The sequence below is a fragment of the Amphiprion ocellaris genome, chromosome 18 (genome assembly GCF_022539595.1).
Source record: "Amphiprion ocellaris isolate individual 3 ecotype Okinawa chromosome 18, ASM2253959v1, whole genome shotgun sequence".
NCBI classification, from domain to species: domain Eukaryota; kingdom Metazoa; phylum Chordata; class Actinopteri; family Pomacentridae; genus Amphiprion; species Amphiprion ocellaris.
Window position 1 is genome coordinate 3,815,315 of NC_072783.1, and position 21,360 is coordinate 3,836,674.

The 21,360-nt window shown below is 37.5% G+C and overlaps 2 protein-coding genes across 4 annotated transcripts; one reads left to right on the forward strand and one right to left on the reverse strand.

The window, feature by feature from the left end:
• Nucleotides 1–370: 370 nt before the first annotated feature.
• On the forward strand, nucleotides 371–5,387 carry snf8 (SNF8 subunit of ESCRT-II). Its single transcript, XM_023298601.3, has 8 exons — nucleotides 371–751; nucleotides 1,564–1,614; nucleotides 1,951–2,089; nucleotides 2,218–2,322; nucleotides 2,511–2,583; nucleotides 2,704–2,845; nucleotides 3,920–3,994; nucleotides 4,912–5,387. Exons 1-8 carry the CDS (start codon nucleotides 701–703, stop codon nucleotides 5,047–5,049), a joined length of 774 nt encoding a protein of 257 aa, XP_023154369.1. The 5' UTR covers nucleotides 371–700; the 3' UTR covers nucleotides 5,050–5,387.
• A 4-nt stretch (nucleotides 5,388–5,391) lies between these two features.
• calcoco2 (calcium binding and coiled-coil domain 2) lies at nucleotides 5,392–18,799 on the reverse strand. 3 transcript variants are annotated; one of them, XM_055004698.1, is made up of 15 exons: nucleotides 18,685–18,799; nucleotides 18,037–18,210; nucleotides 17,844–17,943; nucleotides 16,941–17,101; nucleotides 15,483–15,608; nucleotides 15,255–15,380; nucleotides 15,081–15,173; nucleotides 14,909–15,006; nucleotides 14,265–14,334; nucleotides 11,481–11,648; nucleotides 11,212–11,400; nucleotides 10,031–10,147; nucleotides 9,784–9,955; nucleotides 8,535–8,575; nucleotides 5,392–7,097 (listed from the first exon to the last, which is right to left on the reverse strand). In XM_055004698.1, exons 2-15 carry the CDS (start codon nucleotides 18,202–18,204, stop codon nucleotides 6,933–6,935), a joined length of 1,794 nt encoding a protein of 597 aa, XP_054860673.1. In that variant the 5' UTR covers nucleotides 18,205–18,210; nucleotides 18,685–18,799; the 3' UTR covers nucleotides 5,392–6,932. The 3 variants fall into 3 exon arrangements, with proteins under 3 accessions (XP_054860673.1, XP_054860674.1, XP_054860672.1); XM_055004699.1 differs by having other exon boundaries at nucleotides 5,392–7,094; nucleotides 18,037–18,213; nucleotides 18,685–18,777; XM_055004697.1 differs by having other exon boundaries at nucleotides 18,037–18,213; nucleotides 18,685–18,777.
• Nucleotides 18,800–21,360: the final 2,561 nt, after the last annotated feature.

Genomic DNA, 21,360 nt, shown 5'->3' on the forward strand with positions numbered 1-21,360 from the left:
AATTATTAATTATTTCTCACTTCAGGATTTTACACAAAACATTTTACACAGTGCAATCTACAGATGCACGACGGATATTTACCAATATTTGATGGATTCCACATAATTCCTTAAATGTGAACATTGTCAGAATGTGTTTTTTTACACTAAAACAAAGGGAAAAAATTTGGAGCTGTCATTATTTATAGATTATTATGCTGTGGTTTTACTGGTCCGGCCCACTTGAGATCAAATTGGGCTGAATGTAGAACCTGAACTAAGATCAGTTTGACACCCCTGATCTACAGCTTTTTCCAAATGTACTGTCCTGCTAAATTCTCCCAGACAGCAGGGGGCGATGCACAAACAGCTGCTGACTTCAACCACCGGACACCAGTTTATTTCCTGGTAGTATTCAAAATGGAAGCAGTCGCAGTAAATTACCGTTAAATAACCCGAAATATAACAGAAAACTCTGCTTTTCAAGGACTGAACGCATTTACTCCACAGTGGATTCGACTGCTAAATCTAAAATCACGGAAGAACTGCGCGCTGGGGCAAAAATCGCGAGAACTGGTGGACGCCAGTGACTTGAACTAGCTAGCGGAGTTAGCTTAGCTCTAACTTAACGCTAACTTGGCATTAAATTTGCACGTAACTCGCTTCACACACGGATTTTAGATTTTCTTTTTAATTTTTTTTTTTACTAGACTTCAGCACAATGCGAAGAGGAGTCGGTACGGGGGCTATCGCCAAAAAGAAGCGGGCGGAGGTAACGTTACAGTTGTTATTGTGCAGTTGTGTTTTTGCTGTAACACAGTGTCTGCAGGACTCTAAAATGCTTTAAAAGTAGTGAATTGTGTGGTTTAAAAAGTCTTACATGTTCATATTTTCTTGTTGTAGGAAGTAAAATTGCTATACTTACTGTAGTTTAAACCAGGGGCGTCGTTAGCATCCTGAAACATTGGGGGTTTAGGTTAAAAATTGAATAATTATCCTTTTAACGTACGCTTTCAACGGATTAAATGCACGAACCAAAAGGAAATACAAGGAAAACGTGCATTGTATTTCATTTTCTTGCTTTAATTTTAATTTAATTTTTTAATAGTGTTTGTTGACATTTGCACCATTTTCAAATGATTTCCCAGTAGCATGAATGTAAATTGTACTCTCCAGTCTGTGTTTGGAGCAGTTTCAATGCTTAGACCATGTTCCACATTAATCTAACAGTGTTGTGCCTGGAGTTAGTGTCATTTCTGACTATTCTGTAGCTATGAAAATGTGAAAGTAGCACTGACTTGGACGAGAGTTTGGAGTGAAATTGGCATTTCTTGCAAGTTATTCAATCTCATTTGAGTTTTTAAGTTTAAGACAATCCCTACAGGAATGTAAATGTGCAGGTTTTAATGCTCCATGTAAACACCATCTTTATAAACGGAGGCAAAAGCATAATACTATGCTGGATCTAGACAAATCCATTGACTTAAAAACTAACAGAACTGTAACTTGATAAACCCTAGACTTAGTTTTCAGTGGAGTTGGAGCAACACTTTATCTCACCAGTGATTTTTGTTTTCTACTCAGGCTAAATATAAAGAAAGAGGGAGTGTTCTCGCAGAGGATCAGATTGTCCAGGTGAGTTTCGCTGTGTTCATGTTTGTTACAGTCTGTCTTATTTGCTGTCGCTGTTCTCAAAGAGAATTATTATTATGTACAAATTCAGCTGCAGTGAGTAGTTGTGTGACAAGAAAATAGTCAACAACCTCATTGATAAGCACGCAAAAATAGTGATCTATTTTGTATATTTTGAATCTGTCTCACGTGCTATAATACAAACATAGAATGAAAATAGATATGTGAGCTGAAACAAGAATGAGAAAAACATTTGAGACAGTGACTACAATTTACAGGACAAAAAGAAGTTTGAATCAGCTGAAAACATTGTGAACTTTTTATTTGTGTTTCTGCCAGATGTCGAAGCAGCTGGAGACCTTCAAGTCCCACCTGGAGGAGTTTGCCAGCAAACATAAACAAGAGATCCGCAAGAACCCACAGTTCAGGGTTCAGTTCCAGGAAATGTGTGCCACCATCGGCGTTGACCCACTCGCCTGTGAGAAACATTCTGAATATAATGAGCAAAAATAAATGCTACCTAGAAGATCTTTGACTAGTTCCTTTCTTGTCGTTGTGAAAAGATTTCACATTTAAATTGGAATTTTTCTTTTTATTTGTTTACAGCTGGAAAAGGTTTCTGGTCTGAGATGCTCGGTGTCGGTGATTTCTACTATGAACTCGGTGTTCAGATTATTGAAGTGTGCCTCGCCCTGAAACACAGAAACGGAGGTTTGTAATTTGTCTGTGAAAGTGAAGTTATTGTCATAGATCTCAACCGTGTCTTTAATGTTTTGGCGTTGAGCATTCAATCCACAGTAGCAACAGTACATTGAAATAAACGAGTCATTAATAAAAGCATGATATAGATATTCTAATTACAAATGACTGAAACCAGCTCATAATGTCTTTTATTTCAGGGCTTATTACTCTGGATGAACTCCATCAGAGAGTACTGAAAGGACGGGGTAAATACGCTCAAGAAGTGAGCCAGTAAGTATCACTAATCGAAGATGTTATGTTTGCGTACGTATATGTTTATTGTTTGGGTGATTTAATTCACACGTATCAGGTGTAAATTGTGTAATTGTTGCCTGAAAATGTGCTTTCCAGAGACGACTTGGTGAGAGCCATAAAGAAGCTGAAGGTGATGGGGAATGGTTTCGGGATGATTCCAGTTGGCGGTTCTTATCTGGTCCAGTCAGTCCCAGCAGAACTCAACATGGATCATACTGTGGTTCTACAGCTGGCCGAGGTAGGATCCAGTTATGGGTTGTTTTTGTTTGGTTTTACATGAAATTTATGACATGTCTTGCTTTATTACATTACATTACAATACAATACAATACAATACAGTTATATTATTGTATTATTTATTTAACCTGATAAAAGACCCACTGAGATTGAAACTTCTTTCACAAGGTTACCTGGCCAAGACAGACAGCAGCATAGTAAACAAAAACAGACATACATTAAAATATTAAACACAAGCAATTTGACACAAGAAATACAGGAGTTATTTTTACAGGAACAATTTAAGAACTCAGGCGCTGTTTGAAGGATTTCCGTTGTCGATTTCTTAAGATAGAGCAGAAGGCTTCCAATGAAACGAATTCTGACAACTTCAGTTCAGATCGGAGGGCATTCCAAGCAGAGGGGGCAGAGGAACTGAAAGCTTTCTTTCCCGTTTCAGTTTGAACACGAGGAGCAGAGAGATGCAAAATCTAATTTGATCGTAGGGTATAATGGCTTCCAGTTCTGTGAAGAAAAGTGCATAAATAAGTAGGACCCAAGCCAAGAAGAGCCTTATAAACCGGACCCATCCAGTGTGTGTATGTCTCGCCTTGCATTCAAGGAAGGCATGCCAGCTTTAGCGTACAATTCACAGTGGTGGATGAGGCAGCTGCAACCAGTGATAAACCTCAGAGCTCAGTGGTGGACCAGAGTCGAGGCCTGAAGGCAGCTTTTAACTATGGATTCTTTTGTGAGATGTAATCTTCTGATTGTGCTTTCGGTTTATTTTGAGTTCTTTATATGAGTTTTGGTCGTGTAGTTTTCATCAGTGTGAATCATCTTTTAGATATGCACTTGTTTCCAGAAAAGTGGTGGCAGTTTCACATAAAAATCTGATGTCTAAGTGAGCCCCTGATTCTGTCGAGGTTAGACACAGTAACACTTCCAACATGGGTAAAGTCTGAGTTATACTCTGCAGAAAGATGAAATGACAATACTGCTGACTTTTTTTGGGCGTACTATCCGAAAAAGTAAAGATCATGGCTGTTTCCTGCAAACTGATGTCTCCTTGTTTCTTTATTTTTTTTCTTTGTAGAAAAAGGGATACGTTACAGTGAGTGAGATCAAGGAAAGTCTGAACTGGCAGAAGGAGCGAGCTAGTCACGTCCTGGTAAGTGCACATCGGTCCATTTCGGGTATTTCTATGACAGCAGTCAGGATTTCTATGAGTCTTAAAACAAGTAATTTAGATGTTTATTAAATATTAAAATGTCTGAAGTACTTTTTGTTGCTTGCAGTGAGCATTAAAGTCTGTTTGCGAACTCTTTATACCTGCCTTTATACTTTTTCTTTGGAGCTGCTGTAATGGTGAACTTTCCCCACTGTGGGATCAATAAAGTTTATCCTTATCCTTATCTTAAAAGGCATTTTACTGCTAAAAACTTGAAATGTAGGATTGTTGTGACAGAGGATGTCCTGCAGTAGATAAGTAGGACTCTACCCTGAAGGCATAAGATAAAATGTAAATTCTCATTTAGTGGGGCCTGCCAGAATTCTTCTATGCAGGAAAAACCTTCAAAAAAAGAGGATATGCACCTTTTTTCATCATATAGGATAGTAAATTAAATATCTTTTGGTTTTGAAAACCTTTAGGACATTGTGAATAGCATTTTTTCCCCAGCGTTTTATACATTAAACGCTCGATTGCTTCAGTGAGTTGGGAGCTTCCCAGGACTTACTTCAATAACATCAGTCATTCAAAGCTGTGTCCTCCTTTTTTTGGCATCGTTTCATACTTTGGATGACCCAATTTATAAGAGAGGTAATAAATTAGATTATGTGTGGCATTAAAAAGGTCTTTGAAGTTATAAGATCTGTGACAGCTGTGACAACAAAGCTAATTAACAAGTTATTTGTCTGAAAAAACATGAAGGAATTTCAATTAACAGCGGCATGTGTAGTCTGGATCAGCAGTGTGTGTGAGTGCAATGTTGTGTGGTGCAACAACAAACTAAACTGGCGTCTCAGGGTTTAATATATATTAAAAAACTGAGGAAACTAAGTCTGTTTTGTGTCTGACCTTTCCAGGATCACCTGCTGAAAGAAGGCCTGGCCTGGCTGGACTCTCAGGCAGCTGGAGAAGCTCAGTACTGGCTGCCAGCGCTCTTCTCTGAGCTGAGCTCCCGTGACGTCTCGCCGGAGGAGGCCAATCAGATGACGCCTTAGGAGGTGACGGACAGACGGACGGACGGACGGACGGACGTCGGCGTCTGAGACATGTTGGTAAACAAAATGTGCCTGGTTGGGGAAGGAGAGGCTCATGTGATGGAGTTGGCAGCTTCTCTGGAGCTGGCAGGCAGAGCGAACTTCTTCTGAGATCATTTTTTTGGAGGCAAGGAGGGAAAACGTTCCGATGACTGACATTATTACGGAGTCACTGGAAGCAGCTTCGGGAGAAACTCGGTGTGGTGTTGCACTTTACGGGTGATCGGGGATAATTCTCAATGTACAAAACGTATAACTAAAGCTTTCATGTATAAACATTTAAAGAAAAGCCAATAGCACATGTGGTGTTGGACTTTTTATTATTCATTTAAATGCAGTTATTTATTCACATGAATCCACTTCTGCAGCCAACATTCATCAGAACCGGGTTAAATAAAGTTCAGTCTGATCTGGTTATAGTAGATCAGAACTTCCTCTGAGAGACGCTAAATACAAAGTTATACTGTAAATGAGAAATACTGGTTAATACATTAAATGTAAATGGTGTCATTCTTATAGATTCACCTCCTTAAAGGACCATATCACTGCTTTTGCACGTTTTAACCCGTTTACGGCAAATTGTGTGTGTGTTACTGCTGTTTTCCACAGCGCTGACCTGATTATCAATGTGATCGAATATTAGAGCCAATATTTAGCATTTTTAAGAATTACCTTGACCTTTTATTGGCTGATGTAGATAAAATATTTTTTTAAATGCATGACTTTGGCACTGATGCAGCCACTTCTCTCAATCTGATTGGTGCATTTTTGCAAATAATAGCCAATCAATCTGATGGGTAAATGTTAAGAGATTCACTCTAAAATTAACTTGTAAAACGTAAGTATTTGAAAAAGGTTATTTAAAATTTAAACACTCCTATTTTCATTTTAATTACAAATGTATGTCAGTTCCAAATATAAGTTACGGTCTCCTTGATTACTTGAAACTATATCTGTATTGGCTTCAGAACAGACAAACATATTGGCCAACCACGATTTTTCGGCTGATGCTTGAAATTTTTAACTTTTGACCTGTTTATCTGTTAAATTCTTTGCGGGGTTCAGGGTCAAAGTCTGTCGCACTAAAATCCAGATTGCTAACCTTATTGTTTACTTATTTACTGATCCAATAGTGTGTAATTTAGATAAGAATTTTGCCATTTTTTTCCCCCTCAAAACAAAGTGAAAAGTGAGCTCTACTCACCGATGTATCTAGGTTGCTACCTGCCAGGGAGAAAACTTAGTTAAAGAACTGACAAACTATCTTCGTCTTACTAAAACATTGGCAAACAAAACAAACCTCATGTTAGAAAAGTCAAGATTTTTTTGGATTGAGATTAATATAATCCCTGATACAAGCTGATTAAGACACTCAGAAGAAGGCAGAACAAGAAATAAATGTGTGTACTGGATAATGTAAACAAAACTTTGATTTCTTGGCTGGATTTGTGCCAATTTTACACTTGCTTATTGAAAATACGGCTGCTTTGACAACCTATTTTCTCAAACGTATAGATAAATGCTTTTCATATTGTGGGGTATCATAGCAGAAAATGCCACCTGACACCCAGCACACACTGCAGAGCTTTCAAAACAAATCTTAAATTTACTACCGTGCAGCGATGAGATAAACGTTTGACCAAAAATAAATGAGGACACTTCACTCGCTGTGATGGATTAAATGTCGCAGGCGGGTTTCAGGTCTCTGCAGGCTCGAGCGATGAGACGCTTGGAGCTAAAACGATTTGGAAATCGGTCGGTGTTCAGTGTGTGATTTGCCGTAAACGAGTAAAATGGTCCTTGATGCTTGTTCTAAGACGTTTGCAGACCCCGCAGCGCCGCTTTCACAGCTCGTGGCCGTAGACGTGGTCTTCGAACACCGACTGCTCCATGCCGTCGCAGATCATGGTGCAGAAGGGACACACCCGGTGGCTCTGCTCGTGCTGCTCCAGTTCGCTTTGGGTGATGCCGGGGAAGCTCTCCTGGCAGTGACGACACACCAGAACCTGCTGGGGGAACGGAAACAGGAGGAGCGGTAACAAAATAGGCGGCGGATTATGTTTTAAGCCCGCCACGAAAATAAACGGTAAACAGCCGAGCAGCCACGTGACGCAGGACGTTATTCTCATTAGAGGCCAGAGATGGAATTTAAACCCGAGTTGGTTTGAGTAGTGGTTATGTGATATTTACTGTTGCACTCAGTGGCCACTTCATCAGGGCATCCACAGGTCTAGAAAGCTCTGATTAAATACCTTTTCTAGCCGAATGTACACTGTAATGTTACTTGAAAGATGTTTTTCTAAGAGATTTTTTGCAAAAACTGCACTTCGATTCTCTAGTAACATAGCAAATCCATGTGTATACCTTAAATACACAGATTACTTGATCATTTATCAATCCGTCCATCCATTTTCTATCAGATTTATGTTGTTTCATGAATAATTAATGATATTACTACAATATACAGTTGAGGAGACTCTCAAAATCCTGATTTAAATGCTCGAATAATAAATCCAGGCCTCTTAATTCCTACTTTGCTTTGACAGTTCTTAATTTGGTGTTGATGTTGGATAACAAAGCAGTTATTAAATTTAACTTTATGTGATTTTTTTTTAAGTTCTGGTTGTTAAGTACACCTTTCTAACACTGGTTGCCACCAGAGTGGCCTAAATTCTTGGTTTCATGGTTGGAGCTGGCTTCAGATGACGTCTGCTTTTTGATGCGGAATGTTTTCCTGCTTGAAAAAAAGCCTTTAGAAGGTGAGTAGATGGTGGTAAGTAACCTGGAGCGTGCAGGTGATGCTAATTTAAGATATTTTACACCTAACTAAGGATGTCTGGAGATCTGGGAAGCACTGATTCTTCATAGAAAATGTATTTTCTTGCCGTTACATTAACTTAAATCTTAAACACTCGACTCTACTGACCACAAAAATACCCTCCTAGACCATTACAGCTAAAAAAGCAGCTGGAATAATGTTAATTTCTCCAGATTCTGATGCTGCATCTGTTTGTGGCAGCAGAAACATTTCTAGTAGTGTCCAGTTTTAAATGAACTGCCTACCTGGACAGTTACATATATTTTTCCTTCATAAAGTTCTTATTTTAACATTTATTTTATTTGAACTAACTGTGCGGTTACAGATCCAGCAGTGAGATGTTTGTCAACTTGTTGTTCTTGTATTTGCTGACAGGATGAAACTTGTTTTTTTCCTGACATCTTCAACCTGGTTTTTCTTCTTTTACTTTATTATAAGCAACAAGAAATTTTCACTCTCAGAATTGCTGCACACTGGAGGCTTTTTGTTCCACTTTCTAGAGACTATTTACGTTAAAAAAATCCCAACAACTGAACTTTTTGACCATGTACCAGCTACAGCTCATATGTTTTAAATAATAATCATCTAAGTGATGATACTGATGACATTGTGACCTTATTTAACTTACCTCCTCCTCCTCCTCTTGTTGTTGTTGTACTGCAATACCAGCTGCAAGGAAAGGAAAATCAGTTAGCACCAGAAAATATTGTAAATATTTACTTTTAGTTCAACTAAGGCCATAGAAAATGTTATTATTCATTCATCTGGTAATTCAACCAGTCAATTAAACATCATTTATACACCACAAGGCACGTTTTAAATGTAATTCCAGCTGCTGAATATTCAAAATTTAATAAATGAAAGCCAATGCTTACTTACAAAACTTAAATATATCAAGTTATGAATATATATATATATATATATATATATATATATATATATATATATATATATATATATATATATATATATATATATATATATATATATATGAAAAGCTACAACTTTTATATTTGACAACTGAATCAGGTGATTTGGGGCGTTTTTCCTTAAGAAAATGACACATAAAGTGCTGCAGATTCTTTTCCTGTCTGTCTGTTTATTATTTCAGCCATACGCTCTTAAATGATTCACTAAATGCTGCTTTAACAGCACCTGGTGAGTTGTGTCATTTGTTTTTGCGTGTGATATGGATAAAATCTTGCTGAGACTTTCTGTTCTGCACTTTGAGTACAATAAACTTTGCCGTGACTCATAAAACGCAGCACTAAACGTAAGAGCTTCTATGAAGAGTTTCTGTGCATGAAATGTTTACGTTTAGAGCTGGGTAAGGCTTTTTGACTGATTGTAGCTGCTGGAACAAAGAAATGTCCTGCAAGAGATCAAAAACGTATTTATCTGTCTATGTAAGATATTTGGCAAAGAATAGTCCAGATTTACAGGAAAATCTATTCATAAACAGTTAAGTTCAGCAGCAGAGGAATCATTTAACCACATTAATTCTTACTCCCTGCTCACTTTTTTACAGAAATGTCTTGAATGTATAAATAAAAGCTACATCTATATGTATAATTTAGCAAACATTTATGTTAGTTTACCAAGTTTATATGTTTTCACTGTGTCAAATTTAACATCTAGTGTTGTTTGTGATTGCTGAAGCTATGGAAAATCTCAGAAAAACACGTTTTCTGTCCGGAAATTAAATTCTCAGAGCGTTGCAGTCAAAAAACTGTTCACAGCAGGCATTTTAAAACTTCAGATAAGAAGCGAGACGATAATATTTTGTGATTTCCGTGAGCATAGCCTTCGTTATTTCTGCTAACTGCTAAAATGAATCCCCACCTTTTGCATGTGAGTGTTTGTATGCGATTCCTCACCCATCATCTCGTACAGCTGCTCGCTCTGTTCAGGCGTCTCCTGCTGGTCTGGAGCTGCTGAAGCGTCGCCGACCGGTGAAATCCGGCCAGGCTGAACCAACGCCAAGTCTCCAGAACCTGCCTGGAGGTCGGTATAAGCTCTACGCAGCCTCTCGATGTCACCTCGGAGTTTCTGGTGGAATAACAGGTTTGTAAAATCCCCAACGTGACTCTGAACATGCGCTGAGTGAAGATGGTGTTTGTGTACCTGGTTTTCTCTCTCCAGCTCTTCCTGCTCCTGTTTCACCAGCCGGATCACTTGTTCCTTCTCATCTGAGGCGATGTCCTTATCGGCCATCATTTCCGTCATCTCTGTCATTTGGAGCTGAAAAATTAAAGCGAAGTAAGCTACAGCTTTAGTTCCAACACGCACAGAAAGTGAAACTGACTTAGTACTCAGTATGCAGCCAAAAATATGTGGACACTCGAGTGTTAGGTGTGACTGTTTAGCATCTTATTCCAAAACCAGAAAGTCTACTTTGATACTTTTCACCCGATGACAAACCTGCTGTGGGGATTTCCTTTTATAATTATGTCCATCACTGATGTTTGTGTTCTAGTTCATCTCAAAGGTGTTTTAAGTGGTTAAGGTCAGGAATCTGGACAAATCGGTCCAGTGCAGCACTTATAAAGTCTCAGAGAAGCTAAATTAGCACAAATATGTTACATCGCTTGTTTTTAAGGGGCTTAGTTTTATTCTCACATTGTCAGGCTGAAATCTGGCTGGAGAATGGTCTGCATGCAGCTTATTATCATTCTGTTATGCAGGGAAAAATAGATTTCTGACTTGTTTGTATTGTTTTAAACCATTCACAACTGTCTTGGGCAGTGATAAGCCCAGGATGGAGTGATGGTGCCCCTGCAAAACAGTGAACGGGGATTGTTTTGGTGGAGGGATATGAACATTGTCATTAAAATGGAAAATTCCCTTTAAAGTAAAAAGCATCCCTGATTTATTGCACAATTTTTCATCAAAACTTTCAATTTTCAGTGTGCAATTTGCTGATTGGAGGTTATTCTTATTATTGTTAAGGGGATTTTAACATCAGCAACATGCAGATTGTGGAAGGGGGAAGACAACGGTGTATAAATTGAGTGTCGGAACTTAGACTAACTTCATTTATACACTTTTGTCTTGGCATCTTTCCCCTTCTTCTTGTGATGCCCTTTTTAATTTCTGTTTTAAAACCTGTTTCCTGCTGGTGCACAGCCTCGTAAAAACAGAAAACAGCCATCCACAAACTTTTGCCACATAGCTGATAGCTCACTATTATCATTTTATGCTGAAGTATTAATGTTTAGCAGCACAAACAACCCCAAACCAAAATAAACGACTTGTCCACATACTTTTTCCACCTATTAAATCTAAACTACGCTTCGGATCCTTGCCTCAAACTTGCTGCTTTTCCGTTGTTCCTGCTCGTACAACGGGATCAGATTGTTCAGCTGCTGCTTCACTTCTTGCATCTCTTTCTCCAGAAACTCGGCCCGTCTCTTGGTGTTCTTCGACTCCTCCTTCTCAGCCGCCAGCTTCCCCTGAGCATCCTGAAGCTGCTTGGAGAGAGTCTGGCAGCGCACCTGAAGAGGACGCATCATTAAGCCGTGCTGCCTTCGTCTCAAATGTTAATTTTAGCATTGTTTTTTCAAATGGTTCCCACCTTCAGCTCGTCCTCCGGAGCGTTCTGCGGCGTGTCCTGCTGCGACAGCCTCCTGCACAGCTCCTGGTTCTCTCTCTTCACTTCGTCCATGTTCTGTGTGAGGCTTTGCAACCTTTGCAGCTCTGCAGCGAGTCTGTCCTTCTCCTTCTCGCTGCTCTGAAGGTCAACCTGACGGAGGTAAAGCCCACATTTTGATCTGCTACCAAATTACCCAAAACCTGACTGGATTACCTGTCAGATGGTGATGTTGCTCAGCTTTACTGGCAGAGTAGTAATGGCCTGTTTGCTTATTTTATCAGCTTCCAAAGGTTACTGCCAACAAATCCCATGAAAAGATCAAAGGCTGGGAAGTCTTACTCCTCTGTACCATGAAGCTCCATTTTTGTCTAAAAACTGGGCGACGCTCTCCTTCATTACCGTGAACATAAACTGTAATTAAAGATCCACTGTTTATTTTGTAGGAGCAAATGTGGTTGCTAAGATACCCCCCTGACATCTTTGAACTTGAAGGGCACTTGAAGAGAACATACTCTGGCTTGTTTGTACTTCTTTAAACCAATCACAGTTGTCTTAGGCAGCGCTTAGCCCAGGATGCAGTGATGGTGCCCCAGCACAAAACTGGTTTATTGTAATGTTTGCCTGCAGCAGGACACGCAGAAATATCATCTTTAAACTGGAAAGGCACTTGAAAAGTACATCCTCCACCACCTCCAATGCCTTATCTTGCAGTTTTAACAGAAATATTCCGAATCTGCAAAAGAATTTATTGGATTTTTCCTGTATCGATGTTCCACCTCCCCAGCAAGTTTCCAGACTTTCGGCTCGGTAGTTTTTGTTTAATCTTGCTATAAAACACACACAACTACTACAAATCTCACCTTGAAAGAGCAACTAAATGTTCAAACTTTTATTTTGGTGCTGAAATAAGATCTTGTCACTGAAAAATAATCTACAGACATTTAAAAAAGCAGTTTTCAACATAAAAAATAGTTTTTCTTACTTGTTGATTTTTTGCCTGTGAACTTGCTAGCTTATTATCTTACTTCATTTTAATGTTTTATTTCTTTACATTTCCATATTTTGTGATTCCAGCTGTTTTTCTAAAGTCAGTTTCTCTCCGCTGAGAGTTTATTTTTAGTTACAGCCGTTTTCATTTTCACCTCTCTGCCACTGCTTTGCCAGGAAAGGGAGGTACTGAATGATTACTCAGACAATCATCAGTAAATATTTTGTCTCATGCAGAGGGAATGTCACTCTACCTGCTCTACTGTCCACCTGCAGATTGTATAAGAAAGATAAATGTAATCTCCGCCTTAAATCTGCACATTTTTTTTTCCAACAGCCAGCAGGGGGCGACTCCTAAGGTAGTAAAAAGTGTACAAATGTAGATAATTCTATTAAAAAATGACCCGACTTCTCACTTGATTTGTTACCTCAGTTAATATTTTCCTGAAGAGTTTATGGACTCACATACTAGTTTCAAGTCTCCTTTAATACAGCATGATGCTTAATTAGTAGATTACGGTCCCATAGAGCAAGAAATAGATGATAAAGGAAGTTGTGCTTGAGGGCGGGGCTAGCTAGTGATTGACAAATTGCTACTGTATGACGGATTTGTATGGGATTGAAGAGTTTCTAGTGCACCATAAGATAAAAACAATAATATTAGAACCTGTTTTGCTACTTAAGCAATATAGACATTTTTGTTTATCGAATGTTCAGAAATAACAGGAAAATGCATAGATTTCTTCTAAGTAAAGCAACACAGACTTTTAGAGCCCTTTTAGAGCCAGATAAAACTCAGATATGGGCGTGTTATCTGTTGCTTTTACCATCCAGTTCCAAAAAACAAAGATGCCAACGACCAAATTCCAAATTCAAGGCTTCAAAACATTAGCCAACAAACCACTGAATGACGCTACAGTAGCTACATCTGTCTTTTATTCGTATTCTCTGAGTACAACTAAAGCACGGATGGATGAAAAAGTACAAAGTCATAGAATTGTTTGATAAAATTTTGATAAATTTGAATCATATCTAAAAGGATATTAGTGTTTCCGGTGTCCATTTTATGCAGAAAGATTGTTGGAGACTCTAGAAAAAGCTAGTGAGGAGACCTTTGAGTTTACATTATTTGGTTGCACACACTGTAATCTCTCTCTCTGTAAGCAGCAGTGCAGGGTGTTCTCATAGGACTGCTTTGTGTCTTTCATCATTTGAATAAATTAAAAGTTTTAGGCTACTTTACGCAATTCAAGGCCGTCTAATACGACTTTCCGTCTCTTGACACTCCTCAAAAACCTTAAAAGTGACTCTTTTTCCTCTGATATGAAGACAAACTGAGCAGCTGCTTGGCTTTTTTCTCCTCTGAAATGTTTTCAAAAGCACGTTTCGGTGAACTTTTCAAATGTTGTTCTGGTTTAAATACAGAAGGAGACGAGTGCAGCCAGTGTTTGTGCAGTTGCAGAAGGGTGTAGCCTGGATGGTTTCCTGTCAGTCATCTATGGTGACACTGTCTAGTAGAATAATCATCAAACATCCCATGATGGAAAGTGTCCAGAAACGCCCCTGTGGACACGAACTGTAACACCAGTCCCACGTACGCCATCCGGCTGCAGGAAATACTCCCTAGAGCAGCAAATGTGTATCAATCCGCCACTGAAAGTAGTTCCCAACAATCCTCATTAGACCACCAATAAGGTTTGAGTCTCAACATTTTAACATATTGTTTTTTTTTCTCTTTCATGGGATTTATTTACAGTAAAAAGTAGAAAGGGGATTTACCTGTAGAAGCTGGATTCTGTCTTTTGTTATGAACAGTTCTCGTTCTCCTTCTCTGAGTTTGGCGTTCAGCCTGAAAGACACGATTTGGTGCCAAGAAAACGTCACAAAACAACTTCTAAAAGCTGCCACAAACATTAACCCTTAGAAAAGTGGGTCAAAAATGACTTGGTGAGGTCATTTTCTTGCAATAGTTTCACTTTCCAGCTCTTTCTCAAAAAACATGTTTTTGATATCATTCCATTTCAATTTTTAACTTGCCTTTTACATTTTTAAAGGAATTCTAATATTTCTGACTACCCCAAACTCTTTATCAACGATAATATCATACAAGAGGTGATGGAAGGATGGAGAGTAGTAACAGCTGGAAGAAAAGAGTGGAAAAATGTCAACAAAATCCATGTTGACATCTTCTATTGCTGTTTTCAATCATCAAAATGTTCAAAATCTGGTATAAAGTGAAAAATAAACAAATTTCAAACATGAAATTCAAAAATATAATACAAACAAATAATACAAATCGCTATTCTCCACCAAAATGAGAAAAATGGCACAAAAACACAGATTCTGAAGAGTGCAGGGTTCGATCGCTCGTGCATCTAAGGGTTAAAGATAGAAGACGACAGAAAACTGTAGATTTGACTCACTTGGAAATCTCCTCACTCTGGACGTCGATCTTCCCCCTCAGCTCCTCTCGCTCCTCTTTCAGCTGGTTGATCTTCATCATGGCTCGGTCGTATTTCCCCTGCAGAGACAAACAGCGACGTTTACAGGAAGAGTCTCGTGTGAGATTGAATGGTGAGACAAAACCATCTTTACCTCATTTGTTCTCGCAGCGCCGTCTAAACTCAGGCTTTGAGTCTTGTGTTGCTGAATCTCCACCTGGTTGGTCATCTGGACCAACATCTCCTCCTGGCAGCGACATCAAAGTAATGTTTTAACCCTCACAATGTAGTTTTGAGTCTAGATTTCACACGTGAAGTGAGAACAAACCTTCAAGTTTTGGTTTTCTTTCTGCTGCTGCTCTAAAGTGCTTTTGAGGTTTTCATTTTGCTGTTTGACTTGATCCAACTCTTTGACCAGGTCGCTTCTTTCTTTCTCTCTCTGTTCGTTCTGCTCCTGTTCAAATCAATCACATGAGGTCAAATTATCACACTTTAACTCCAAACAGGTGTTTATTCTATTGTGCAATCACCAAATTTCTTCTTTAGCCAAACAAACCTTGAGGTTAGCGGCTTCTTGCTGCTCCTTCTGTAAGGCACTTTTCACGGTTTCGTGTTCGGCTTGCATCAGATCGAGCTTATTCTGCAGTTCGGCTTTCTCGCGGACGCTCTGTTCGACCTGTTCCTGAGGTCAGTGAAACGCACTGAGTCAATAAAAAGCTTTATTTACTTTGCAGAGGCTGAGATTTGCTTACTGAAAAAGGCACACGTTCAATTTTTTACTGAAAACATACTTAAAACACAAAAAATGAAAGTAAGTTTGAAGCAGAATGGTGTTTTTCTGAATAATTTGCATTACATGAGCATGTTTTTTTGCATTATTTTGTGCTTTTATTGTGAAGTTCCCCCTTGAAATCTGGAAAGTTTGAATATACAATATTAAATCCTTTTTCTTTTAATTGAGTTTTATTGATCTGAATCTACACAGTAACTAGAAAAGCTCTCAAGTACAAAAAATTACAACATTTTCCTCTAGAGAAAATTAAAATTTAATTTAATATGTCCTTTATCTCATCAGCTAATAGCCTATTTGTAAATAACGTACATTATACAAGCAGATTATTTACATTATTTGGTGCTTTTATTGTGAAATTCTCCCTTAAAATCTGCAAAATCCAAACAAAATATTAAAATGTTTTTATTTTATTTAGTCTGTTACGTCTGACTCTATACACTAAGTAGAAGTACAAAAAATACAACATTTTCCTTTGCAGAAAATCAACATTTAGTTTAAAATGCCGTTTATCTTCTCAGCCAACAGCTTGTTTCTGAATAAAGTACATTGTGCCAGCAGGTTATTTACATTATTTTGTGCTTTAATTGTGAAGTTTCCCCTTGAAATCTGTAAAGTCTGAATTCAAAATATGAAACGCTACTTTTGTCTTTTTTAATTGTATTTAGTCTTATTGATCTCAATCTACATAGCAACTGGAAAACTCTAAAATACAAAAAAATACAACATCTTCCTTTTGAGAAAATTCTAATTTCATTTCATATGTCTTTTATCTCATCAGCTAATAGCCTATTTCTAAATAATGTACATTATATAAGCAGGTTATTTACATTATTCTGTGAAGTTCTGCCTAGAAATCAGTACAGTCTGAACTTACAATATTAAATCAGAATTTATTTGTGGATTTTATTTAATCTTATTGATCTGAATCTACAAAGTAACTGGAAAAACTCTCAAGTACAAAAAGTACTTTTTTTTTTCTACCGAAGATTGAATTTAAAATGTCTCCTCAGCTATTACTGCTCTGAATAACTCACATTAGACACACAAACTAGACACTCTTAGCTTATTTTACCTGTTTTACACAGAGTTACTTGTATGTTTTTCTTTAATTAAACTCTGTTAAAGAGGAATTTCTGTTTGATGATTCCAAATGAATCCATAATCTGTTAACTTTCTTCTCTATTTAATCCACAGAGGACAGAATCGTTTCATGTCGTTTACCTGCGTTGTGATGACCAGCAGCTCTTCGTCCGGACTGTTCTCCATGATTTGCTCTGCTGGATTCCTGAAGCAGAAAGGAGTGCTGGCTCCTCGCACCTGACCGGCACCGTCCACGTAGCAGAACTGGTAAAACTCCACCTCGTCTTTAGGCAGGTAGTATTCTGACAGCGCAGATGTGAGAGATTACAGCGTTACAGGAAGATAAAATGATGAAAAATGTGATAAACGTTCTTCAAAACTCTTCAAAACGCCACATTATGTCATCTAGTTGACTGACCGACTGGATAAAAGTCAGAAAAACTGAACATTATAGAAGCAAGCATCAGAGTTTTTGTATTTTTTCTTTCTCTTTCTGTTAATCCATTAATGGAATGTCATTTTAACCCTGTAAGACCCAAAATGAGCTAAAATAAATAGATAAAACTAAATAATAATAATAATTATTATTAATTTTTTTAATATATATATATATATATGTATGTATGTATGTATGTATGTATGTATGTATGTATGTATATATATATATATATATATATATATATATATATGAACGAGCAAAAATTTATTCATATTTCACAACATCATGATCAGTTTTTCTGCATTTTTTGCTTTGCTTTGTTTCCATTTCAAACACTTTTTAAGGCCTAAATTGAGATTACAACATGTGATTACGGGTCACCAGCAGACATTACTTCATTGCTGGGAGGCAAAGTTTGATCAAAACTGTGATAAAACTCACATCAGCTGCACACAAACCCACATCTGACTCAGATCCATGTCACAGCAGCTCAGACAGGAGGATAAATAACACTAAGACTGTTTGCACTGAAGACACAGAGATGAGTATACACTACAAACACGGCCGAACACTTTCCCTTTAGTCAAACTGAAACTGATTCTTACCCTTGAAAACAACCTGTCTGGTCAGAGAATGTTGCTCTGCATCCACGGTGGTCTCCACCCAGACGAAGGTATGATAATCCTTAGTGGTGCTCCACCCAACCTGCACGGAAAAGTTAGAAAACCTTAAAGAGGCGCTGCTTAAATGACACTTGAGGAACAAAATGCTGCTTTAAAGTTGTCCCCCCGTCCCCACCTTAAAGATGCCCACCCAGTCCCTGGTGCTGGGCTGGAAGGCGGCAGTGAGGCTGTAGCGGCAGGTGATGGGGGCTGAGAGCCGGTAGGACTGAGGGATGTCCGGGAACAGCACCTGGGAGAAGCTGCGTGCTGAGGAGTCAGCAGCTGCCTCCAGAGGACTGTCCATGCTGAGCTGCTGCCAAAACACACAGAAAGAGCGATGATGAAATGACATATCAGGAGTCTGACTGCTGGCAACAGGTGCCAAGAGCTGCCTGGGTTGTGACATAAAGCAGCACCGGTGGTTTTTCAGGTTTCCTCCTTCCTCTTCATGTTGTATAATTTGTTTTTACGCACTTAGATTGTTGTTTCCAAACTGATGGCGCATCAATAATTCACCCCAAATCAATGTTCCGACCACCAAAACTACCACAAATTTCTCCAAAAAGTATTCCCGTCTCCTCTAGATGATATTAAATCTGTTTTAAAAACTTTTAAAGCCAAGAAATGACACTAAAATGTAGAAACCGAAAGTAAGCGACCCAAAACGACCGCACCCGACACATTATATAATGTTTCCGGTGACGCACAAAAAATTTCTGAACTCAAACTCTCCTTACAAACATAAAACTACAGAGAAATGTTCAGATAAACACATAAAACTTACATATATGGAGTCAGATGTCGCAGCACCGAGCTTCTCTCTGCGCTCCGCTCAGAACCAGAGGCTGCGCTGCGTTCAGGTGATCCTCGGACATCTGAACCTCCAGAGCGTAAATACCACACGTGACGTAACAAACATTACATTTTAAGTAATTTTTTTTTTATTTTACGACAAAAAGATTTTTCAATTTAAAAAAATTATAACACTTCACTGTAGTTGTTATTTTCTTTGTTGTTCAGAAGTGCTCAACTTCAGAATTGTATTTCTTTTACATGAGATGATTTTTTAGGCACTTTTTCTGGCTAATATTTGCAAACAAAAATAAAAATTATGATGTTATATGCAAATAAATTGATATAAAACAAAATAAATGCTTTCAGTGGAACCACAGGTACTTAAATAAATAAATAAATAAATGGAAAGATAAATAAAAGTAAAAATAAAAAAATCAATACATTTTATTACATAAATTGAAGTTTTATATATAATACACACACACACACACACACATACAATCACCTTCTTGTAGTTTTTTCCTGAGACTATTGAGAAATTCAAATCTTTTTAATTTTGTTTCTTTTATGTGTACATTTGTTATGTAATTTTTTGTTCACTACCATTTCTAAAATTAAAAAAAAGCATTTAAATGCAAAGAAATTGATCAAATCAAACTTAAAAAGAAAGAAAAATGTCTTTAGGGGAAACGCAGGAAAATAAATTAAAAAAACAATTAAATACAAAAAACGACATATATATGTAAACAACAACCACCTTATAGTTTTTGGACATTTTTAAAAAAAAATGTTCATCTTTAAACTTGATTTGGTCTGCAGGTTTTAATATTTACTGTTAATGTTTTGTGTCCAAATAAATTAAAAATAATTTTTCTAATTAAATTCCAGGAAATTTAAATAAAACTAAATAAATACCTTTAGCTGGGCCCCAGCAAAAAAGATCATAATATTATAAAATTAATAATGAAATAAAACAGAAATGATTACATTTATTTAAATCAACAACCTCTTGTTTTATTTCTTTTATGTGTTTTCTGTGTACTGGCATTTTCAATGAAATTAAAAAGGAAAAATCGTATTAAATGCAAACAAACTGAAGTAAAATTAAACAAGTACTTAAATTGAACTACAGGCAATAAAGTATAAACCTAAAAGCAACAGAAAATGTCAAAATAAAACACAAACTGACATTAGAATTTGTGAATGTTTTGCATATTTAAAGTTGACTTCAGTGTTGTGGGATGAGCTCTGATTTCAGTAGGTTCATGTGTCTACAAATCTAAGACAGGTTTCTCATGTTTCTGATTATCTCTGAAGGCATCAGAAGTTACGTTTTGATGATACCTGGAGGCTGCATCATGGGAAATGTAGTCCAAGCTTAACAACTCACCGCTTCTTCCTGTTTCCTACAGAGCGAGAAAAAAACACAAGAGGGAGCCAAACTCTTTTCAGTTGAGGAATGAATCTGGTTACATAAGAAGCATCTAAGTTCATTTATGAGGCTGTTATTTAAATAGTGAGTCTGAACTCTATTGTTATGTTGGTTTTACTTTATTTAGTTGTTGCAACAAACCTCAGAACAAATACATTTAAGAAGCCAAGTGACATTTCCAGGCCATGAGACTGTACATTTAAAAAAACAGATTAACTACTACTACTATTGTTAGAAATAGGAAGAAATAGAATGCTTCACCACTGTACAATAATCAACCTCAATGCAGAATATACTAGACAGATTTTTTAGAATCATTTTCTCAGATTATAATATGTATTTATTTGTTATTTTAAATGTTTGCTGCACTGCAAGCTGCAACTCAGTAATGTTTTGTATTATGTCTAGTGCCATTTTTCATTTTATTTTATGGTTGTACTGTGATGGGAGGCAGTAGTAATGCCTCTGCTAGAGTTTTACTTCTTTTAGGCCTCCATTTTGACACATATAATCCCTTTTTTTCTCAGTATGCTGGACTTAACCTGGTGAAATTAATAAACATGGGCTTTTTTAGGTCCCTTTTTGCAGGATATGAGAGCCAGTAGTCCAATACTGTGTGTAGATATGTTAAATAGTAAAATTATATTTTGTATGTGCTTTGAAAGTATTTTAGTGAAACATACACATTCTCAGAAAACATGGCATCTGTGCCTGTGAGGTGTAAGAATGAAGATGGTAATAATAATTTCAAGCAGTTCTTTTTACTACAAGATTTAATTTGTATAAGATGTATAAAGACAATAAACATATGATGTTTTTGAAGTGCAAATATGAATAAAATACATTTTTAAATGTTAAAACAGCATTGCAATTTACCGATTTGTCGGTTTTAGGCAGCTGCGCCTTGAAACAAGCAACAAAATATACGTAATAAATCCTAAAATAAATATTTCTATCATTTTCTCTGAATGCTGCAATAAAATAACAAACGCGACGTATTATTTACAGTATTCCAGTGCAGGAATCACTAATAAATTGTACTTAAAGGAATGGATCCAGAAGATTTGGTTCATTCTGTAATAATTACCTCAATAGAAAACACCTGAGCTGAAAGCTGCAGCTGTTGCTGCATCTTTTCTCATCGGTGAGGCAGCAGCCAATCAGAGACGAGGGCGCTCACACCCCCGGCCTGTGATTGGCTGAGACCTGAACGGCCCGGCAGAGCGTGTTGAG

Bases quoted from the DNA above. Each gene is read 5' to 3' on its own strand.
- calcoco2 (XM_055004698.1), bottom strand. From the start codon at position 18,204: ATGGACAGTCCTCTGGAGGCAGCTGCTGACTCCTCAGCACGCAGCTTC. The intron at 11,649-14,264 runs GTAAATCCCCTT...TACCTCCGTCAG, and splicing joins ACAGAATCCAGCTTCTACAG to GTTGACCTTCAGAGCAGCGA. The intron at 9,956-10,030 runs GTACACAAACAC...TTATTCCACCAG, and splicing joins AGCTGGAGAGAGAAAACCAG to AAACTCCGAGGTGACATCGA.
- snf8 (XM_023298601.3), top strand. From the start codon at position 701: ATGCGAAGAGGAGTCGGTACGGGGGCTATCGCCAAAAAGAAGCGGGCG. The intron at 1,615-1,950 runs GTGAGTTTCGCT...TGTTTCTGCCAG, and splicing joins CAGAGGATCAGATTGTCCAG to ATGTCGAAGCAGCTGGAGAC. The intron at 3,995-4,911 runs GTAAGTGCACAT...TGACCTTTCCAG, and splicing joins AGCGAGCTAGTCACGTCCTG to GATCACCTGCTGAAAGAAGG.